Below are 22,145 nucleotides of genomic sequence, written 5' to 3' on the forward strand. Positions count from 1 at the left end.
CCACAACCTCTCTGGGCAGCCTGTTCCAGTGTTCTGTCACCCTCACTGTGAAGAAGTTTCTTCTCAAATTTAAGTGGAACCTCCTGTGTTCCAGTTTGCACCTATTGCCCCTTGTCTTATCATTGGTTGTCACCAAGAAGAGCCTGTCTCCATCCTCGTGACACTCACCCTTTACATATTTATAAACATTAATGAGGTCACCCCCTCAGTCTCCTCCAAGCTAGAGACCCTGCTCCCTCAGCCTTTCCTCATAAGGGAGATGCTCCACTCCCTTAATCATCTTCGTGGCCCTGTGCTGAAATCTCTCCAGCAGTTCCCTGTCCTTCTTAAACTGAGGGGCCCAGAACTGGACACAATATTCCAGATGAGGTCTCACCAGGGCAGAGTAGAGGGGCAGGAGAACCTCTCTCGACCTACTAACCACTCCCCTTCTAATACACCCCAGGATGCCATTGGCCTTCCTGGCCACAAGGGCACAGTGCTGGCTTATGGTCATCCTGCTGTCCAGCAGGACCCCCAGGTCCCTTTCCCCTACACTGCTCTCTAATAGGTCATTCCCCAACCTATACTGGAACTTGGGGTTGTTCCTGCCCAGATGCAAGACTCTACACTTTCCCTTGTTATATTTCATTAAATTTTTCCCCGCCCAACTCTCCAACCTGTCCAGGTCTAGCTGGATGGCAGCACAGCCTTCTGGCATGTTGGCCACTCCTCCCAGTTTGGTGTCATCAGCAAACTTGCTGACAGTGCACTCTATGCCCTCATCCAAGTCATTGATGAACATATGGAATAGTACTGGCCCCAGAACTGACCCTTGAGGCACTCCACTAGATACAGGCCTCCAACTAGACTCTGCCCCATTGACCATGACTCTCTGGCTTCTTTCCTTCAGCCAGTTCCCAGTCCACCTCACTACCCGATTATCCAGACCACACTTCCTCAGTTTAGCAGCGAGGATGTGGTGGGAGACCGTGTCACATGCTTTACTGAAATCAAGATAGACCACATCCACTGCTTTGCCGTCATCTATCCACCTGGTTGTGTCCTCATAAAAGGCAATGAGGTTGGTTAAGCATGACTTCCCCTTGTTGAAGCCATGTTGACTGCCCCTAATGACCCTCTTATCCTCTGGTCCTCTCTCGGTGTTCAATGTAAGTTTGCTTTGCAACTAAAACTGAAGAAGTAATCCCCAGGGATTTACAGAGGATTTACCAGGATAGGAAATAGAAACAGGGGAAAACCATCTGATGGCACACATCTCAGGTTCACGCTCAAAGATCCTGTTGTTTGTTGGATATAGGGAACAGTGCTTCAAAGTGTAAACTCCTTTTTTTTGAGAGAGATATGTTTACTTAGAAGTGCAAAGAATGCATCTCTAAGCACTTTTTGAGTGAGGTTATTTTAGCATCCAAGCATTGAGCAGATAATTATTTGTCTTTGTTGTCAGATTACTTAGATAGAATTTGAAAACGGTTGTGAATATTGATGTATGCTCATTTTATGTACCAAGTTCTTTAAATAAGTCTTTATGGTGACATCAGTTCAAGTAGGAAATAACTGGTATGTATTCTAGTGTGAGTTTTCTTTGGTATTTTAGAATGAGTTTTGCATCATAGTCTTTTCATTCAATACAAAGGTACTTCTTTGGCTTATTGGGAAATAAGTCCTAGGAAGTATTTTCTCTTTGACTTATATGAAAGTCTTTCTGTCTTGAAGGTGGGAGCAAAGAAAGGATCCTCATGGTAGAACCTATTATGTTGATCATAACACACGAACTACAACGTGGGAAAGACCACAGCCCTTACCTCCTGGGTAATGTAGATGTTTTTGATTTAAATATGATAAAGGTACTATGGTTTTGCTTGTTTGTTTGGTGCAGGAAAAATACTAGCTTTTTTAAACAGCTCATCAGAACTGTTTTATACATCGTATATTAAGAAATTCTAGCTTTCAGTTAATTTAGAATTATATTAATTGCAGCTATTTAATAGGAATGTTGGTACTGTATATTTTGCTTGTTCTGATCACTTGTTCAAATAGAGCAACTAAGGTATTTTTTTCTTCGTTTAAAACTTAAGCATTAAGTAATGCACATTCGACTACCTTTATTTAGGTGGCACCGCTAGATGTGGAACACTGGTTCCAAACCTCACATTTCCAGGTGGTGTTTTCTGTGAAACCTGCCAGCATTGCTTTTGGTCACAGGCATGTAGAGAGTTAAAAATGAGGTGACAGAGAGCTGAGGATGTAATTGCTTGAAGTCTGTCTTTGCTCAATGTGATTGTCCTTCTATCAGTAAAGTTGGGGAGTACTTTGGTGCACTTTAGAAAGGAAAATCATGCCTGTGACTCCAGTATTGAAGTACTGTCTAGGAATTTAGCATGAAGAGAAAATTAGTTATGTAATATTACCGAAAACATTACCTCTTAACATTCGTGTTTCTTGAAAGCTGGGAAAGAAGAGTTGATGATCGTGGAAGAGTTTACTATGTGGACCACAACACCAGAACAACAACGTGGCAACGGCCAACAATGGAATCTGTCAGGAACTTTGAGCAGTGGCAATCTCAACGGAATCAACTGCAGGGAGCTATGCAACAGTTTAACCAACGATACCTCTATTCGGTAACTTTTACATAAAATTTAGAAATTAGTAGAGAGGTATGGGTGTACTTTCTGTTCTTTAACTTTTTCTAAAGTGATTTTATAACTATTCAGCCACATGCATTATGCGACATTTGGCATCAGTAATTCAGATTCTGATTCTGTTGAAAATGTGAACAAAAATTGTCCTTAGAGGCAAAAAGTACTCCCTTCTGAGTCTGTTCCCTAACTTGAGCCTTGTATACTGCACGATACTGGAGACTTTTAATGACAGTAGTAAGAGGTAAAGCTAAAGAAGTCCCTTAACTGAAAAGGAAGGTAAAAGCTGAGTTATGGGCATTTTGAACATTAAATGGCCTTCAAAACTCTTGTATTGATTAGGAGTCATTCATTAGTACAGGTGGCAATTCGTTGAGCTCATTTTGAAGCTTATGCACCTGGTCCAGCTCTGGAATTTCCTGCGTGGTATTCCATTACTCTCAGATAGTCCCTTACTTCTGCCTGAAGAAAATATCATGAGTAGCTTCAAAGAGGATGTTTCTTGAGATGGATTTTTCTGTCCGTGACTGGATAAATAGGATAGTTGCTTTTTCAGAGTTAAGAATGATGGTGCCTGCATGTCACTGTCACTCTAAACAGTCCATTTTAAGAATTGTGCTTGGTCTCTTAAAAAAAGATTCAATCCCAGAGGCTTCATAAGTGATATGTAGCAAATCTCGAGTGTTCTAAGGAAGAAACCATCGAAGTACAAGTCTGAAACAGCTTCATTGGACTAGGACTCTATGCATGCACAGACCTAACTTTGCTTTGAATTTGATGGACTTTATTCAGGTACCCCACTGAAGTAAAGGATGCTGCAGTATTCTTACATTTAATAGTTCTCAACCTCTCATTGTCTTAATTAGACATTATATCTCATCACTAGCAATAGCAGAAACACGCATTTTACACTGATTTTCTTAACTACTGGAGCTTTGCATCAAAGTCAGTTTATCTTATGGAATTAGAGTAAGATAGAATGGTTGAGGTTAGAAGGAACCTCTGGAAGTCATCTGGTCCAATCCCCTGCTCAAGCAGGGCCACCTAGAGCAGGCTGTCCAGGACCTTGTCCAGGTGGCTTTTCAATATCTCTGAGGATGGAGGCTCCACAATCTCCCTGGGCAACCTATGCCAGAGCCTGGTCACCCTGATAGTGAAAAAGTGTCTCCTGATGTTCAGAGGGAACCTCTTGTGTTCCAGTGTGTGCCCATTGCCTCTGGTCCTGTCAATGGGCACCACTGGAAAGAGCCTGGCTTGGGAAAAAGTTAATTAATGCTTTTAATGAGTAAGATAATTCAATTACCTTGAACAGTAAAAACTAAGCTATCTGAAGGAAGAAAAAATGGATAGGATATAGTTATTTTAGTTACTTTTAATTTTACCCGAGTTCATATATTGTACTCCTTTTGGTATTGAATCTGGCTCATCCCATGCCACTGTCTAGTGTTTCAGTGCGTTCTGTTAAATATACATTAGCTAGCAGCCACACACAAATCCTTAGACCCTTTAAGAAGATCAGAAATTTCCGAGTCGTGCCACCATTCAGTTATTTGGCAGACAGCATTTTCCGTTGTGCATTATTCTTTATATATTCACCACAGAGAAGTCTTTGGTTACAGGGTCATTGTGACTGTGTAGTTTGCAAAAGCAGAAAAGACTAACTGCTTTTGTTGCTGAGATAATGATAATTTTCTGCTCACATCTAGTAGCTGGTGGCTGGAACAAAGAGGCAGCTTGGTTTTAAGTGTAACTATTGGCATTTTCTTCTGATCCTTTCTCTGTTTCTGTTTCACAGGAAAAATATTGTAGCTTTTTTTGCCTGAATTTTCTGTTGTAAACTCTTAAGTGGATTTGAGATTTTTGGATTGCATGTCCTATATAAAGCAGTATTAGTAGCACGGTGATCCTTAAGATACTCTCTAGAAAATGTTGATTGGTTTCCATAAAACAAAATTCCATTCTGCACAAAAAAGCCCCAACCAAAACCAAACCAAACAAACAATTTTAATGTCCAAAAAATTTTAGGGGGTGGATGCTTTTAGTTATAAATCATAGCATGGATCCTGCAGTCTGGGGGATTTCTGCCCTTTACATTTTATTTTTCCCATGTTTTGTATTCTTGAGAGCTACTGTGAGACTTCTGCAAAGTTACAGTATGTTATGAGCTTAGTATGGTTTTACATAATAATGTAATCTGTATGGTTTTTTTTCCTTTTTACTTTTTCGTTTTACTGTATGTTAGTATAACTTTAACCATCCACATTTTTAATGAATGCAGCTGCTTTTGCAAAGAATGACAAAGTCTGAAAATAGCCAAACAGCCAGGGAAGACATCATGTATTGAGGAAGCAAAAAGCCCTGTGTTGGCAGTTATCACTGTGCTTGGAAATGTTTATTATGGTAAAGCATGTTCTTAAGCAAGAACATTGTGTTTATCTGCTTATACGTGCTTCCGCAAAACTTCTATGAACTGTACATCTTGAAGACCGCTGACTCTCAAGTTTGCTATAGGAAGGAAAAGGGAGGCTGCACTGGGTTGGAAACAGTGGAGGCAAGAGCACAGATCATATCTTATTATAATACAATCTATGTTTCTTCACAAAAGCAGACTAAAAATGGCTTTTTATTTTTTTTTCAGAGTGGATAGTGTTCAGAACCAGTGATAATCTTAAAACATTGAGGAAAAAAAATAATAATATTTGGCCTAACTGAATGTCCTCTTGTTTTTAAATAGGCTTCAATGTTGTCAGCAGAAAATGATCCACTTGGGCCTTTACCACCAGGTTGGGGTAAGTTAATTAGCTGTTGATTTCAGGAAGTGACAGTTACAGAAATATGGAATGCAGTTGTTGTACAGTGTTTTTTCTCTTTTTTTTCCCCTAGAAAGGAGAGTGGATTCAAATGATAGGGTGTATTTTGTAAATCATAACACAAAAACAACACAGTGGGAAGACCCTCGAACTCAAGGGTAGGTGTGTATATTGACTGTGCAGTTAAAAAGATCTTGCTTAATTCTCATATGTCATGATATGGGGGGGAAAAAAGTGCTGTCTGCGATTTCTTCTGCAGTTTACAAAATGAGGACCCTCTTCCAGAGGGCTGGGAAATCCGATATACCAGAGAAGGTGTCAGATACTTTGTTGACCATAATACAAGAACCACCACCTTCAATGATCCTCGTACTGGGAAATCTTCTGTGTAAGTGAGAAAATGTTTTTTAGCATTTTTAACTTGTCGTAGTTTAATAATGCAGTCTTTTCATAGCAGGAAACAATCTATACTTTTAGTTGGAATCGAGCATTAAATTATGAACAGATTGTTGTCTTGTAAATTTAATCTATTTTTAAGCTTTGTCAGTTTATCTATGACACTCTTTGCTGTATTGCTCTAAGGTTCAGTAGTTTTTATACACTTTTCAAATACCAAGACTGTAATTGTTTTATAAATAGAGTCAGAAAGTGAGGTGAACGTGAATATTGAACTAATGTAACTAATAGTTAAATTTTTAAAGAGCGAGCAAATGATTGTAATGAGTATTGCTTATAGTTATACACCTTCTAGCAACATCAATGTCTAAACAAAGTACTTCTAAACACTTTTCAATAATTTTACATGCAAAACTTTTAAAAAATTATTTAATCAGAAGTACTGACCCAACCTATGGTGTCGGTTGTAATGTCTTTTATGTTAGGGTAGGGTTTACTTCTTCTGATCTGTTGATGCCTTTTCATTCAAAGAGCCTATAGAGTATTTTGCTAGAAATTCCTGCAGAGTTCCACAAACAGCTGAATTTATGAAGCCTAATTTGACAGTAGCTGTCTTGCAGTGAAGGCATAAATTAGAAGTCTCTTTAGTTGGCTTGCAATTTTTACAAGAATGATAGGATTAAAAATCCTCTAGCCTTTCTTTCAAATTTGGTAAGCTGACTAGCATCTTAACCCCAAAAAAGGGGCAAGGCGGGGCAGAAAGGAAGACTGTCTAACCAAACTATCTACTGCATTTTGTTTCTGGTCATATCTTACAATAACAATTTTTGCATATTTTTGAAATCTGCATGCTGTTGTTTAGCATTGAAAGTACTGTTTGGTGTCTGTATGGTTAATGTATCTCTCATATATTTCCTTACAGAAATAAAGGGCCACAGATTGCTTATGAGCGTAGCTTTAGATGGAAACTTGCTCATTTCCGTTACTTGTGTCAGGTACTGATTAAGTAATTATTTACTTTTTGAAACTGTTTGAATTTACAGTTATATGTGCTGGCTTTTTAACATTATTGCCTTATGATTACAGTCCAACGCGCTGCCAAGTCATGTGAAAATCAATGTATCAAGACAGACTTTGTTTGAAGATTCCTTCCAGCAAGTAAGCCTGCAAAGATTGTTGTGTTCATTTATCCAAAGAAAGCAGAAGAACAAAAATGGTCATGGCCAGTTCAGATTAATGGTCCTTCAGGCACAGTCATCTTCCTCTGTTATTAACCAAAGGGGCATTCTTAGGGGAGACTGTAAGAACAGAAGTAATGTATATAATACTTCTACCAAATGATCTTTCAGCTCCCACCTGTTTGCAATTTAAATGGTTTTTGAGCTTGATGTGGTTTCTGGGTATTTAATAATCCTCAAGAGACTTCTCTTCTGTCAGCTTGACTGTGCTTCTCTTCTGAACTTTTTGCATCCGCAGCATCTTGTGGTAAAGAGTTCCATAGCTTAACCACATTGCATACCATATTAACTTAACCACATCGGATTTGCTTTCCTGATCCTTGTATGTGGTTATATACATTACAAAATGTTGTTTTCTCTGATTAAAACTGGTGTCCTGCTTGTCCTTCAAATGTTAAATCTGTATAATTGAAACTTACAGTTCTTGGGCTGTTAACAGTCTGCAGCCATCGTATGTTCCTTCCTTCTTTCTTTTAACAATCAAAATTCTTGTCACTGTCACCATATAAAAACCTCTTGAGAGGGATTCTCTATAGGTAAAAAGTATGTTATTAATGAAAGTATATTACACTTATTTTGGATTGGAGTAAATGACTTTTTTAGGTGTTTTGCCTAAAACCAAAAATCTGTAACATGTCAGATGAAATGCCTTTTTGCCTGTTTTCCTTTAATGATACAGAATTACTTCAGAAGTGTATAAGAACAGGGCGACCATATAGTGATACTGTCCAGATGTGGTCTCCCTCTTGGTAGCAATCTGCTGCTCAAGGATTTTAAGTCCAAGTTGGTATTTTTGTGTGCGGTCATTGATTGCATGTTCTGTGAGTTGGTCTAATTCCTTGTCAGTTCTGTGTAAACTTGACATATATGGCATTTCTGTATCAATTAAATCTGAGTAAAAAAGAGCAATTGTATTGACAGTACATATTTTATAACTTATTACAATTTTGGACTTTTTTCATAGATTATGGCATTAAAACCCTATGATTTGAGGAGAAGATTATACGTTATATTCAGAGGAGAAGAAGGATTGGATTATGGTGGCTTGGCAAGGTAAAAGAAAATGTATTTAAAATAGTTTTTATTTTTCTTAATAGCAAACTAACCTTGATTTCTAATGTCATTCTATTGGCAAAAAAGCTGCTTGCTTTTGCAGTCTGACCCTGGTTACCTTTTTAGCTCCCCTTAATGGATTAAAGAGGTGGAACTGGCAGCACTGGCTATTGTTCTAGATTGTAACCTTGCATTAGTATAACTGTGGTCTCGGTCAGTTCTTTGACAAAGATTGATGTTTAAATTGGTATTTTTTATGCCTGTTAATTGCTCTAGACTGAGTTATTTCAGAAACTTTTTATCAGAAAGTTCCACTTTCCTGAAAGTGGAGACTATGGAAAAACAAAGTGGTTTGCTTATTTGGGAGAAAACAAGCAAACACCAGATAGGGGCTGATATGAACAGAAAGGACCTAAACAAGAGGAGGGTAGCACAGGCAAGAAGTAACAGCAGACGAACAGACTAAGTAGGCTGTGAAGGAATGCGAAACAGCTGGACTACAAGAATCTAGAATCTGAGGTGGAACTCGGAGGCAAAAATCTGGTAACAGGAAAACCATACACAAAGCGTGTTTCCTCTGTTGACCATATAGAAGACAACCTCTGACTACTGCTGCCAGTGACTTGACTGAAATGTTACTAGTTGGATGAAAATTTCAGTACTACTGCAGCTCCAGGGTATTAGAAGTAGTCATAGGTAGTAGAATTATTCTTTTTGCCTTTCTTAAAATGTAAAATAGTTCTCTTTTGATTTTTGTTTGGGTTTTATGTATCTTGCTGTGTTAAAATGAAGTATAGTAAAAATGTGTAGAATTTATAAGGAAGGAAGCTTGCCTCTGAATGTTCGGCTTCTTTGGGTCTGTGGGTGGTTGTGCTTCTGGATTACAATATTTGAAGGGCTTTTGGGAGATGAATCCAGGGAGGAATCGAGTTTTTGCTTTGCCTGGGTTTTATTTGCTTGGTGTCCATACCACAATGGCTGCAGGCATAGGATGAGGACCAGGAGAGTTCCAAGTAATCTGTTCCAGAGAAACAAAGTATTCCAAAGAAGCGATGTTCAGAATAATTGAGCTGAAGTGTTAGTCACAGAAAATAGCAGAATAAATAAAGAAATAATAAGAAAAAGTAGAATAATTTCATAGTTTTAGGAATAAGTCTTACTCAAGATTTTGTATGTTAAGTTGAGAAGCAGGAAAGATCTTATTGTAACCTAAGCTGAGAATTCACTGAGTAACATGGAGTAAATGTTCAATTACTGACTTGCTAATGTAATACTGCATTAATACAAATAAAGCTGATGCACCTGATCTATCACGTCTCTCTTGGCCAGCTAAACTCAGTGTTCTCTTGAGATTTTTACCTTGTTAGCGGGACCAGTCTGACAGTGTGTCCTGTTGCTAGTTCTAGCTGTTGACATGAAAAATTCATTGCTTTTGCAAACTTGTTATTGATGGCTGATATCTTTGATTCCTCCCTTTTTATCTGGCTTTGATCTAATTCATATGGCTATTAAATGTGATACAGAGTTAAAATAATTGTCTCAGTATACAACTTGCATAGAATGCTGTAAAGTATTCTCACGCTTATTAAAGATACACAGAACCCATTAGGGCAGGAGTAGTTACATTTATACAGTCCTAAAATTGCATTCGGTCCTTTGAAGGGGCCCCCAGTAAAATGAGTTTGACACCCTTGCATTAGAGTTATTGTCTCCTGGCTGCCTTTCTCTGTTTACTCTTTGTACTTGGCCTTTGGGTTGGAAGAGAGTTGTAGTGAATCATGATCCGTGACTTGAGTTTCTTAGCATGGTTAAGAGAAACATGCCAGCAAACCTCTAATTTCTATTTCCGGATGTCAGGTAAATATAGTGATAGAAAAGATGCCTCTTAAATGTGACAGCTGAAAGGCGACAAGGATGGAATTCAGTCTCTGCAGTTATTATAGGATAGACTTTTAGCTTTTTTACAGGTTTTCACTAAGCCTGGTTGTTTAGTTCCAAGCACTTAGGCCCTGAAAGAAAAAACTCCTGAGTCTATATGGCTGCTTCTGAGGTCTCTGATTATATGCAAATACTGTAAAGCAAAAAATATTCAAAAAATCAGCTGTCCTAACACTGAAATACCAGATTCTATTATTATTTCGGGTCCAACTGCGTTGGAAGCTATGAAAGTGGTGGATGGCATGTATTAGTTAAACCTCAACAAAAAGATTTCACATTGTTGCGTCCCATGGGCTTAATTTGTTAAACCACACTACCTCAGTGTGTGCTCTGTGGACAGATTGGGAAAGCAAATATGTTATGCTGTGGTTTGTTTTTTTTTGTTTTGTTCTGTGCTATGTAAAGTTGTTTATAATAAACACTGCCCATGGAATAGTCTAATTTTTTTGAATGAAGATTTGAGTTGTATGCAGTAAAGCAGGCATGAGGAGGATAAATACTGTATTCTGGTTGAGGCAAGGACTCTGTAGGTAAAAATGTTATTAACATGCAGCTAAAACCTGTGCTATGAGAGTGTGTTCAAAGTCACAATCCTAACAATAATTTCTAAACTTTGGAAACCATGACTTTCTAACATTATTGTTTATAATTATGATTTTTTATATTTAAGAAGTATATAATGCCATATATTATTCTGTGATTCTAATACAACACTGTTTATATTATTCTTCTAAGTTTGCTTATATTTTGACCATTTTGCTAGCTACCTAAGGGGAATGGTGATAAACATCTGTATTTGATGGTTTTTATGTGTATACGTGTGTTTTTTCCTTAGAGAATGGTTTTTCTTGCTTTCCCATGAAGTACTGAACCCTATGTACTGCCTATTTGAATATGCTGGCAAGAGCAACTATTGCCTGCAGATAAATCCAGCATCAACAATCAATCCTGACCATCTTTCATATTTCTGTTTCATTGGGCGCTTTATTGCCATGGTAGGTTAGATTTTTAAGGTTTTATTGTTTGCTGTAGCTATACATTTATTCCTGAACAGTATTTGTTTTTACAGTTTTTAAAGGTTATATTAATATCTTAGAAATGGAAGATTAAGGCATGTAAGGTTATTGAACCAAAATATTCCTTGAGAGTTAACTCTCTTACACATTTAAGTTTCCTGGGATAGTGCTAAAAGTCAATGATATTCAATATAATATTTTTAGCAATTGGATGTGTGTACTTCTGCAAACTGCTGTTTGAGTGTCTGAATACTGATGCTCTGAAAAATGTGACTAGTATTTTGTGAAGAAGGCTTCTCAGTTAGATATGGTATACCTTACTGTATTAGAAAAAAAATGAGTTTTGCAGACACTGTGAGCCTTAATTGAAACATACGTACGTGGACACAAAGGTTAGATAGTGAGGAGAGCAGGAACTGGCAGGGAACTGATTCTCTGCCACCAGGTTTCCCTTACACTAAAAGCTGCCGAGGTGTGTGAGATAGTTTCCTCTTCTGGGATCACTGAGTCAATTTTCTGTAGCGGACTCCTGCTCTGTCACAACTCGTTCCTCCCATGTAGTGATACCGTCATCTTTCCACATAATGATTGTGGTGTCTGTGGGTAGTCCTCAGCAGCATCCCTGAACATGGCGAACAGCAAAACCAAAAAGAGTAGATAAAAGTGCATTTTCAGGTTGAAGAGACTGTTGTCTTCTCTCCTGTTGTTCAGGCTCTTTATATGAAATAAGTACAACCAAAGTGTAACATAAATGGAAAAACACTTTTAGACTTCAAAAAAATTAGGTTTGGGGGCTTTCTTGGTTTTGCTTTTCTTATAGATACTTCTTGAGAAACAAATCTGTTCAGTTTTGATGATAACATCTCTGATTTCAAGGATTTTATGATCAAGTTCCCCATTTCTGTGCCGTCAGGAAAATTTATTTCCTTGAATTAAAACTTTCAATAGGCTGCCAACTTTTTTCTTTCTTTTAGAACCCTCAGCAAGCTATAGTGCCATTTAGCAGGAAGATGTGATGAAGCCAATTAGTGCTAGAGCCAAATTCTGTTTATTTTAGTCAGTGAATTTTGATCTTGCACATAAGATAAATCCAAAATTGAAATCTTAACTTTCAGAAAACTACTTCACAAAAGTACAGATCATGGAATAGAACGTCATTAAAGTGTTTAATGTAATTAAAAGACAAACTTTTCTTTCCTGAAGTATTTTTGTATTTTTAAATTCTCTAAGAGGGTGGGGGGTGCAGAGAGACCTGTGTAACAGTGTCGCTGTGGCCAATTGCAAGGTTTGAGTACGTTCATGTTTTGTAGTGGATGGCACTGCCCGCGGCACTTCCAGGGTACCCTCCAGTGCCTTAAAAGAGCTCAGGTAATAACGGAAATGGGAATCATTTTAAGAAGTCCAGATAGGCTTTTTCGGTGCAGTTGTAGTTTCTGTCCTTCTCACAGTTCTAAAATAGTTGGGATTTCAGATCATAAAGACTTCTTTTGGTTTTAAGTACTGAAGTAACCACAGACATTTTCAACTGAAACGGGGCTGAACATAAAGAATACGTATCTTACTCTGTAACAAAAAAGTATTAATTGAGGCTGGCCGAGGCAACCTTTATATTTTGCTGTAAGATTGTCATAGACATTAAATGAGATGATTGAAGAACCAAGTTTTGCAAAAAGCAGGAAATCGTATGGCTGGATGCTGCACTTGACATTTAATTTTTCCGTTTTTATCAGCTTGCTCTCCCATGAGAAGTATAGACTAGTTTAAAAATAACGACATGAACAAACAAATAAATAAATAGCAGCCTCTGAGAGAACCTTTTTAAGCTCTCCTAAAGCAGAAGAAAATGCACACTAAAGAAAGCCCTTAGTGGGGAAACTAGAAGGTGGGGAAAAAGATGGAGCCTTGCCTTTTTCTGGAGGGAATAGGCTTCTATGGCTCTTCTGCTCATAGGATTTCAGCTCTAAGGAAAGGCAAGCAATTAATGCCATGTGTAGCCTAGTTAAGGATGATTTTTAAGAGGTATTTTAGTGAAGAAAGTGTAGCTGATAACTATGAAAACATTTTTTTCCTTATAGCTGTGTTCAGCTCTCAGATGCACTGAGTCAGTACCAAGGTGAACACTCTTGTGTGTGTGATGCTCTGCTTCAGTACTAGAAATTACCTTACACCCTCTGTGCATGTGTGGTGAGACAAATGTGACCATATTTCGCTTTTATTTTCAATTTCATTTTCGCAGCAGAAGGGAGAATCTCATGTCTCAGTTCTGTTACTCACCTATAGAAAATGTGATTCTCAGAGCTCTTTCTGAAGCGGTCTGTGGTTATATTTTTAAACCTCTTTACAAGCTGCAGTAGCGTTCTGTAAAGGATGATTTTGCAGGATGTATGTGTGTAGTAAAAAATAGCAGTAGTATTCAAGTAGGATCACATATTATGATCAAATAACACTTGTCTTATGTATCTATCCACATAATAAAGAAGAAACTTGGTAATTTCCTCTTTTTATAGACTTAATCCTTTTATGAAAAGCTTTTTCTAATGAAATAATTTCTAATTGGTAATGTTAACATATATGTGGATAAATTTTGTCAATTACTAATTTTTTTTCTTCCCATTTAATGTAATGTTTGGTTGTTTTAAAATACCAAGCTGCTACTGCTACTTGGTGTTTTTTATTATTTGAAGGAGAAAGGAAAAAAAGAATTCAAGTCCAAAAATACTTCAATAATTCAGTAGTTCAATAAAAGCTAAACAGTTTTTTTTCTGTTCAACAGGCGTTGTTTCATGGGAAATTTATTGACACTGGTTTTTCTCTGCCTTTCTACAAACGAATGCTGAGCAAGAAACTTACTATTAAGGACCTGGAATCTATTGATACTGAATTTTACAACTCCTTAATTTGGATAAGGTTTGTAGATTATTTTCTTGTGTGTGAAGTTTTATGGAATTTTTTTTGTTTATATAGAAGTAATGGCATTTTTTTTTCTTTCAGGGATAATAACATCGAAGAGTGTAACTTGGAAATGTACTTTTGTGTGGATATGGAGCTCTTAGGAAAAGTAACCTCGCATGAGCTGAAGTCAGGAGGTTCAAATATCTTGGTAACTGAGGAGAACAAAGAAGAATATATTGGGTAGGAAGGTGTAGATGTTGACAAAAAAGTGTTCCATATTTCTTCTGTTACTCTTTTTTTGACACAGTACATTATTTTTTTCCTCCTATTGCAATATAATTCTTGGAACTATTCTTGAAATGATATCAATGATATCTAGGTACATTTTGGTATCTTGGTACACATGGTCTCTTGGTACATTTTGATCTCTCCTATTCCCCGTTTTGCTCTTCCTCTATCTCCACTCTTTGCCCCATGCCAGGAAAAAAAAAAAAAAGCCTGATAGAAGATCAGAATATGACTTCCCTTATTATTGCATGTACTCATAATGAGAGAACAGGTGAAACTGAAATTGAGAGAACCTGTTTTCAGTAACTTCAGGTAACCATTCCAGGTGGAGGGAAGACATTTATTTGACAGAGGATTTCAAAGTTGTTCAGAACTTTGCTGTCACTATGGAAACTGAAATTCAGGATAGTATATAATATGGTGTGACTTAAACTACTTTTTTTCTTTGTTCTGTTATGCTGCCCTTTCCTACTTCTCTCCTAATCTTATCACTGCCTTTGTTTTTCTGAACCTGTATTTCTGATCCATCTGTTCAGAGCAATCTCAAAAGCAGATGTTCACAGATCCTCTTCTGTGATACAGTGTATGTCCAGTGCTGCATATGAAGTTCCCACTTAAATTAGGAGTCTTGAGTTGCTCAGTGGAATAGTTTCTATAGTATATTTATTTATTTATTTATGTATTTTATTCAGAAGTGTCTCAGCCATTTTAGTTGAAACTTAAAAACTGTTACCTCTTTCTCCAAATCTTAGCACAAACCAGAAGCTCAGAACAGAAAATAACTTCTCTTTGTTGAAGCTGGAAATAGTCTTATGCTGGAAGTGTTGGGCAATCATAGTTATAGGTATTATAAGTGACAGTATTTCTTATTATTCTCTGCCTACCTGGTGTATTTTGCTCAAGAACAGAATATTTTAAAATCAGTGGAAATTTTTTTTTCTACCAGTGAAACACTAGGTTTATGCATTTTTTGAGACAAAGCAAATTTTACCATAGCATAAGCATAATGCCTAAGTAGCATTATTTTCATGAAAAGGCTGCTACATTTTGATTCGTGAAAGGTTAATAATATTTTTTTTTAAACCAGAATGGTAATCTTAGTACGTCTTGCTACTTTGACTTGTGTCTGGGTTTGGAGATTTGTGATATTAGTGTGGTAGGTCCCATATAGTCTATGGAATCATACAGTACTCTAAGTAAAATTGGAGGGAGTGTTACCTTATGGGAACAGACACACAGTCATACATGTTTGAACTTCTTAATGTTGAGTGATAACTGACGTTTAATTGATGCTTGTTGTTTGTTTGTTTTTTCCATCCCAGGCTAATGGCTGAGTGGCGATTTTCTCGGGGAGTTAGAGAACAAACCAAAGCTTTTCTGGATGGTTTTAATGAAGTCGTTCCTCTACAGTGGCTCCACTATTTTGATGAAAAGGAGCTGGAGGTGAGGTTTTCTGTTCAACATTTTTACCTTTTGCAAAGGTAATAGATATGGAATGATTACATGGATAGGTCAGCTTGAATCTCTCGTCTGTGGCGTGCTGTGTTTGACAGCTTCTGGGACAGGGAGAATTTAATAGGAGCAGTGAGCATGAGTCATGGTGAAAAGCCAATATCTCTATTGAACTGGTGTTCCGTGGTGTTCAGCAGTCAGGAATTCTAGATTCCACCCTCAGCATTCAAATATGCTTTGCAAGTTTCTGTGAAGGATCAGGATATGAGGTCACAGATGGATATATTAGTCATAGAAAACTTTTCCCTCTCTAGTAGATGGGTAGAATTACCTTGTAACGGATGGCACAAAAGTTGGTTCTGATGTACAGTGATTGCTTAGTTTCACATACATAGTCTAGGATAGGTTCTAGGGTTATTACACTGCAGGACAGAAAGCTGGAGGAACTAACAAGGTTTGAAACTGAATTTTGCACATCCTGAATATGTAACCCAAGGGCTGATAACAGGAATAGCTTGCATGCGCCATATTTATTTAACAATCAGCCTGAGCAGTGTTCACTTGCAATTTGGAGCAGGGATAAAAGGCTCTGTAGTGCTCAGCTTATTTATTTCTGTGGGACCTGCCAAAGTTCCTTGTATATAACGAGCAGTGTTCTGAAGTTAAATGGGAGTTTTTCCTGAGCAAGCACTTTGATGTTCATATTTAGTGTTCCGTTTTCTAGGACGCTTTGCCTTTAGCACTTTCAGCTTTCATTGCCTCTTGTAATGAATACTTTGCAGTCTTACACTTTGCAGTGTGTTTTAGCTTTACTAGCAGTAGCAGCAGTGTAGTAATCTTGGAATACGAGTCAAGGTTTTAATGGGAAAGGTAATAGTCTGTTTAATAAAAAAAAATCTGTTATGGAAAAGGTATTGTATCATTGAATTCTTAGTCAGAAGAAACTTAAGTTTCTGGTATGCAGGCTTTCAGACCACTTAAATACATAAACAATTCTGGAGGAGTTCTGCAAACTTAGGATAAAGGAAGATCTAACTGTGGACTAAAATTAAAAAGTTACCAGTCCTTTTTTTTTTTTTTGGAGCAAGAACCTCCATTTTGGTTAGTGTGTCTCATACAAGGTAAAAAATTGATGCATAATTTATGGGTGTAGACATGTATATTGCCAAGTAATCATTCTCTTTTCTAGGTTATGCTCTGTGGTATGCAAGAAGTTGATTTAGCAGACTGGCAGAGGAACACTGTTTATCGTCATTATACAAGGAATAGCAAGCAGATCATATGGTTCTGGCAGGTATGTTGATCAGTAAAATTTCCACCTTCTTTAGATTTTGGGTTGTTTTGTAACACAAATGACAAGTGGAGTGGAGGGATGCCTTCCGAACAAAGGTTCTTGCTGCTTCCTTCCTTTTTTCTTTCCAGACAAGGAAAGGAGGATTAGGGAGCATAGTTTAGGATGGGAAGTGACAGACAGATACCTGCATTATACTTGAATGGTTGGGTCATGAATACTTTTTCTATATCGAGTCCTTCTATTGGTTATACAATGATAGAGTTTTTTGTATTGTTAGCAGTGATCTACCTTCTAAATGTAGTACACCTGTACATCTGAAGTGCTACATATTATTTATGATTATTGTCATATTAAATGTGCTAGTCTAGCACAGTTTGATTATAACTCACATTTTAATGAAGTTGGCTAGGAATTATTTTCAGAAAAAACCTCCAAAAATAATATACAGGCTCATAGTTTCTGTGAATTTCCCTAAAGAGAAGTCACAGCTAGGCAGTTTTTGTCTTGTGATAAGTCACCACTTAGAGGTGCTTTTGACAAAGTTACAGTAAGAAAATGATGCAAATAATTTATTTCCTAGCTCATTTATATTGCTAGAATAATGTAAGATCTGATTATATGATTTCTTTTAAAGAAGCTTGGTACTGAAAAAATCTTAACCAGAAGTTCAAGTAACTTGGATATAGTTTCAACATTTATAGAAAAAAAACATTCATCTTGTTATCCAGGTTTTTCTGAGCCAAAATGCCAGTTCTATCAGTGCCCCCTCTCTTTTATTTCTCTTCCGTTTCCCAGGGAATTTCCTCACAAAGTGTTAGAGCTGTTACAGGTGCATTTTCTCTCTCTAGACTCTCACATGGAGGGTTTACTTCAGTTTTGAGATCCCCAGAGCTTGTGGCAAGGCTATTGCTGCGTTTAGTCAAAATGGCAATAGTCTTCATATAAAGCATTGGCATGATTCATATTTCAGCGTAGAATAAAAACGATAAAGATGCTGCTTATTTGGTGTTCCCAGCCTTCACATTTTGATAGTCAACAGTGTATATAATCTGAAATCAGTGTCTTCTCCTTCCACCCCCAATTTTACTGAAATTGAGAAAGGTAAACTGTTCTCAAGGCAGTGTGGACTTATACCTTTTCAACAGTCTCGTGGGCTTTTTGACTTTTCTTCAGCTATGTTAAAGACTTTTGGTTAAATAACTTGAATTTCTGTGCGTAGTTTGTAAAAGAAACAGACAATGAAGTTCGCATGCGACTTCTGCAGTTTGTCACTGGCACTTGCAGATTACCCCTGGGTGGATTTGCTGAACTCATGGGTAAGTAAAAGGTGACCAAAATTTATACTGTAACTGTTCCATTTGCAAACGAATCATGCTGCATGTGTACAGAGAGCAGGGGCTTCATGTACATCAGCTAAAATCTAGAAGGGATTTTTATATCAGAAATCCTACTAATATATCTATAAATGATGAGGAATTTAGCCCATTTGTATGAAAACAATGTTCATGTAACATCGAGTAGCACTTAACGAGCTCTCTGCTGTATCTGAGTTCTATCTTATGGAATGTATGTATTATGTGCTACTTAAAAGGAACATATTACACTTTTTTTTTTTTTAATCTTCCTTTCTAGGAAGCAATGGTCCTCAGAAATTCTGCATTGAAAAAGTTGGTAAGGAAACATGGTTACCAAGAAGTCACACTTGGTGAGTTGTTTCATGTGAACTTTCTGTACCTTTAGTAATTCTCTCTTCTGGTCTTGCACTTACCAAATCAAATGAAATCTGAGTCAGATCTCTATCTCCATCTTCAGCTTCTTTGATTGCTCTGACATGCCAGTATTGAAAACGCTTCTGTCTGCCCTGTTCTCAAATTTTGCTACTGCACTGTACGCAGATCTGTCAGAAATACAATATCATCCTTCTCGCATAGAACTGAGAGGTGTCTCCCTAATTCTTTCTTTTAGACAATATTACATATTAGCAACTGAACAAAAATCATGTTGGTATTAGGTATGTACAGTTATTAGATACACTTACTGTGCAGTAACGTTAGAAATGTATAGTCATGGGAGAAAGTAATGTGAAAGAAATCACAGCAAACGTTCAAACCAAGGATGCTCAGGCAAGAATGCAGATAATTTTTCCCTGCCAGGCTTCAGACCTTTATTGTCTTGGCATTCCTGTGCCAAACTGGAGCAACAGGTATATACTGTGTGCAAAATGGGCACACCTTCCCTTGGCAACCTTGTGACAACACTATTAATCTACTTTTAAACGACTTCAAGGCATCCTTCATTTTACCATTTTCTCCTCTGGTGCTGTTTTTTCAAGTGATTATGGCAAGAGTTAAACCTCCCTCTTTGTCTAAGCTGATTTTGAAGAAGACATGGAATGAAACAATTTTGGCAGAAGCCTTTTAGGGCAAAGCTTAGAGGGAAACAAAATAAAACACAATTATATCCGGGCATGTGTAGGAAGGAGAAAAATTCATTTTTTTTTCATGCTCTTGCTAGAATTCAGAGATGGATCAAGCTAGGATGACATTAAACTTCATGGTGAACCTTTCCTTTTCTGACTATTGTAGTTCTCTTTATCTTGGGCTGTCTTTAGTCTTCAAAGGTTCTGGTTTTTATCTGATGTGATAAGTCTTTTGTTTCTTTATTCCTCTCAAATTTTGCCCTTTTTTACTGCTCACAGAAATGTCAAGACAGTGAGATGCACTGATTGCTCTTTGTTTCTAATCGTTTGATCACGAGTTTTTTAACTTCTACCGTGGCAGTTGAGTTCTGTAGCGTTTTATGTGGAATTTAGACATAAACTTAACAATTTTTTTTTCCTGCTCAGTTTTAATCGTTTGGATTTGCCGCCATATAAAAGCTATGAACAACTAAAAGAGAAGCTGCTCTTTGCCATTGAAGAAACAGAGGGATTTGGTCAAGAGTAGAAGTGGCTTCTAGGCAAAAAGAAGATCTTGCATAACAAAAGGCCCAGCCAATTAAAATTGCACACTTAATTGTATATAAGCTTTTTGTTCTGTACAGTGATCTTTCTGGAACTCTAAAAGTATAATTGTTCTCCGTTCTTCCACAAAGATATGCAAAACAGTTCAGCCTTTTCTACTTTTATTTATTGCCCTTACAAAAGACCAGAAAAATCCCTCATAATTTTGAAAGCAGACAAGACTTATTTAAAATATATATTAAAAATATAAATATATATACTAATAGGCTCTAGTTTTATAGAGCTTTAAGTGTATGAAAAGTTGCAGCCATTTAAAAGGGCCTGGATTTGCTTTATCTTGGCTTTACTATTCAGAAAAAAATGTTTAAACTGCTCTGTGTTCTCTCTGAAGAAACACCTCCAAGTTTGGTTTATTGCATGGCTGTTCTAAAAGGTGTTAAAGGCTTAGGCCAAACGTATCCTAAACATGTAGAAAGATGCTGCTGGTATTTGAGACGACAGAATATATTGTTCTGTCAGTTTAATTTTTTTAAATACGTAAATAGCTGATATATCCCTCTCTACTGATGTAGCCAAGGTCATGAATAAAGCCTTTACTACTTGCACAAGTCATGTACAATAAGATGAATGTGATTTAATGTTGAAAGAAATTGGTGCCACTGTTCTGACTTATTGTAGGAGCTGAACAGAATATTTTAATTCATTTGAGCAGCATTGAAATTTGTTTACATATTACCTTGGGTTATTACCATGAGGATGTTAGGTAATCTTAAAAGAAAAAATAATAATAAAAGAGAAACTATTACACATTCTCTTCTTGGTCTGGTGTCTTACAGGTTTCTTTTGTTTTTTTCTTCCCCCTTTCAATCCATTATGTCCTTTTGCAGAGTATATTAATGTAAACTGAGATATAAGGGTATACAAAAGGTAATGTGAACTTTGCTGCTTTCTATGTTCATGCTCAGTTATTTGATCTAGTAAACCCAAATAAAGTGAAAGTTACATAAGCTTTGCACAGATATATTCTTAAGTATTAAATACTCTCATTCCTCTTAAATTCTTCTAGAAATTCAGATGTACCTGAATTAAATATGTCTAAAATCTGTCATTCATTTATGTTGGTCAAGTTTGTCCTAAGTGCACAATAATATAAAGCCATTTAAAAATTAGTTTCATTGGCATTGAGGGCATTTGCTGAACTGCAAATACGTGTTTTAAAAAAAAAAAAACACCATAAAATTTAATACCTTATTCATGTGAATATTAAATGCTACTTTTAGCAAACCATCCTTCCTTATTATACAGTAAAAACATGTTTAATGTTACCATTTGTATTATGCTTTAAATAGTAACTGTGAATTTCATTACATTTAACTTATACAGAATTTTGTACACACACAAAAATGGTTTCTTACAATGTGATTAAAAACACTTCTGTAACATATCATATTGCACTGTTAAAAGTGTAGATGCAGACAAAATAGCTATATCTGTTCATGTATCTTTCCAATACAACAACTGAATTCTGCCAAAATTTTATTTTTCTACATATTGGATTCTTTTGAGGGTTTGTATTCAATATGCGCAGCTTATGTGGAGCTGTGAACCCATACGAAACGTTGGCAACACCCATACTGCTCTGGGCCCAAGAGATTGTGATCTCACAGGAACTTTTTGGAAGAGTTTCAAAAACTTCCCCCACTTTGAGGGCTTTTCGTACTACACCAAATATCTTCTGCAAAACCATTTTCATAAATATGGCATTAAATTAATTTCAAGTGCAAATCCACTTAAATTCTGACTTATGCTGGTTAGAATGGAGGAAGCTTTAAAAAAAAACCAAAACATAAAACCAAATGTGGAAAGGCTGGGCAACAGAAGTGCATGTGGCTTACCTAAAAGACAATTAAGAGGGCTAAATGTCATAGAGTTAAACTTCATGAATTTGCACTAATGAATGACTTGGTGACCCACTACCAGCTGCTGAATTTTGTGAATCTGTGAGTAAGTGAACAAAAAAAAATAATAAAAAAGACAGCACATCACAAGAATGTACTCGCTTTATTGTTTTCATAACTGTAGGTGTCTCTTAACTTCAATAGTTTTTCCTTAAAAAAACAAAGCCAGTGGCCTTCTACACATCTGTACAAGTGATTAAGTGGTT

The 22,145-nt window shown here is 36.7% G+C and overlaps 1 protein-coding gene across 2 annotated transcripts in view; it reads left to right on the top strand.

Moving 5' to 3' along the window:
• The window catches only part of WWP1 (WW domain containing E3 ubiquitin protein ligase 1), a 62,582-nt gene extending 40,563 nt beyond the window's left edge, over positions 1–22,019 (top strand). For both annotated transcript variants that reach the window (XM_065627166.1, XM_065627167.1), the window contains exons 9-24: positions 1,717–1,812; positions 2,450–2,624; positions 5,377–5,431; positions 5,526–5,610; positions 5,712–5,840; positions 6,771–6,843; positions 6,935–7,006; positions 8,051–8,139; positions 10,913–11,072; positions 13,867–14,000; positions 14,085–14,225; positions 15,596–15,716; positions 16,915–17,019; positions 18,239–18,335; positions 18,652–18,724; positions 19,865–22,019. In XM_065627166.1, coding sequence (XP_065483238.1) covers positions 1,717–1,812; positions 2,450–2,624; positions 5,377–5,431; positions 5,526–5,610; positions 5,712–5,840; positions 6,771–6,843; positions 6,935–7,006; positions 8,051–8,139; positions 10,913–11,072; positions 13,867–14,000; positions 14,085–14,225; positions 15,596–15,716; positions 16,915–17,019; positions 18,239–18,335; positions 18,652–18,724; positions 19,865–19,964 — 1,705 coding nt within the window. In that variant the 3' untranslated portion in view covers positions 19,965–22,019. The remainder of the gene's footprint in view (positions 1–1,716; positions 1,813–2,449; positions 2,625–5,376; positions 5,432–5,525; positions 5,611–5,711; positions 5,841–6,770; positions 6,844–6,934; positions 7,007–8,050; positions 8,140–10,912; positions 11,073–13,866; positions 14,001–14,084; positions 14,226–15,595; positions 15,717–16,914; positions 17,020–18,238; positions 18,336–18,651; positions 18,725–19,864) is intronic.
• The last annotated feature ends 126 nt before the right edge of the window (positions 22,020–22,145 follow it).

This window comes from Caloenas nicobarica, chromosome 2, assembly GCF_036013445.1.
Source record: "Caloenas nicobarica isolate bCalNic1 chromosome 2, bCalNic1.hap1, whole genome shotgun sequence".
Lineage (NCBI taxonomy): Eukaryota > Metazoa > Chordata > Aves > Columbiformes > Columbidae > Caloenas > Caloenas nicobarica.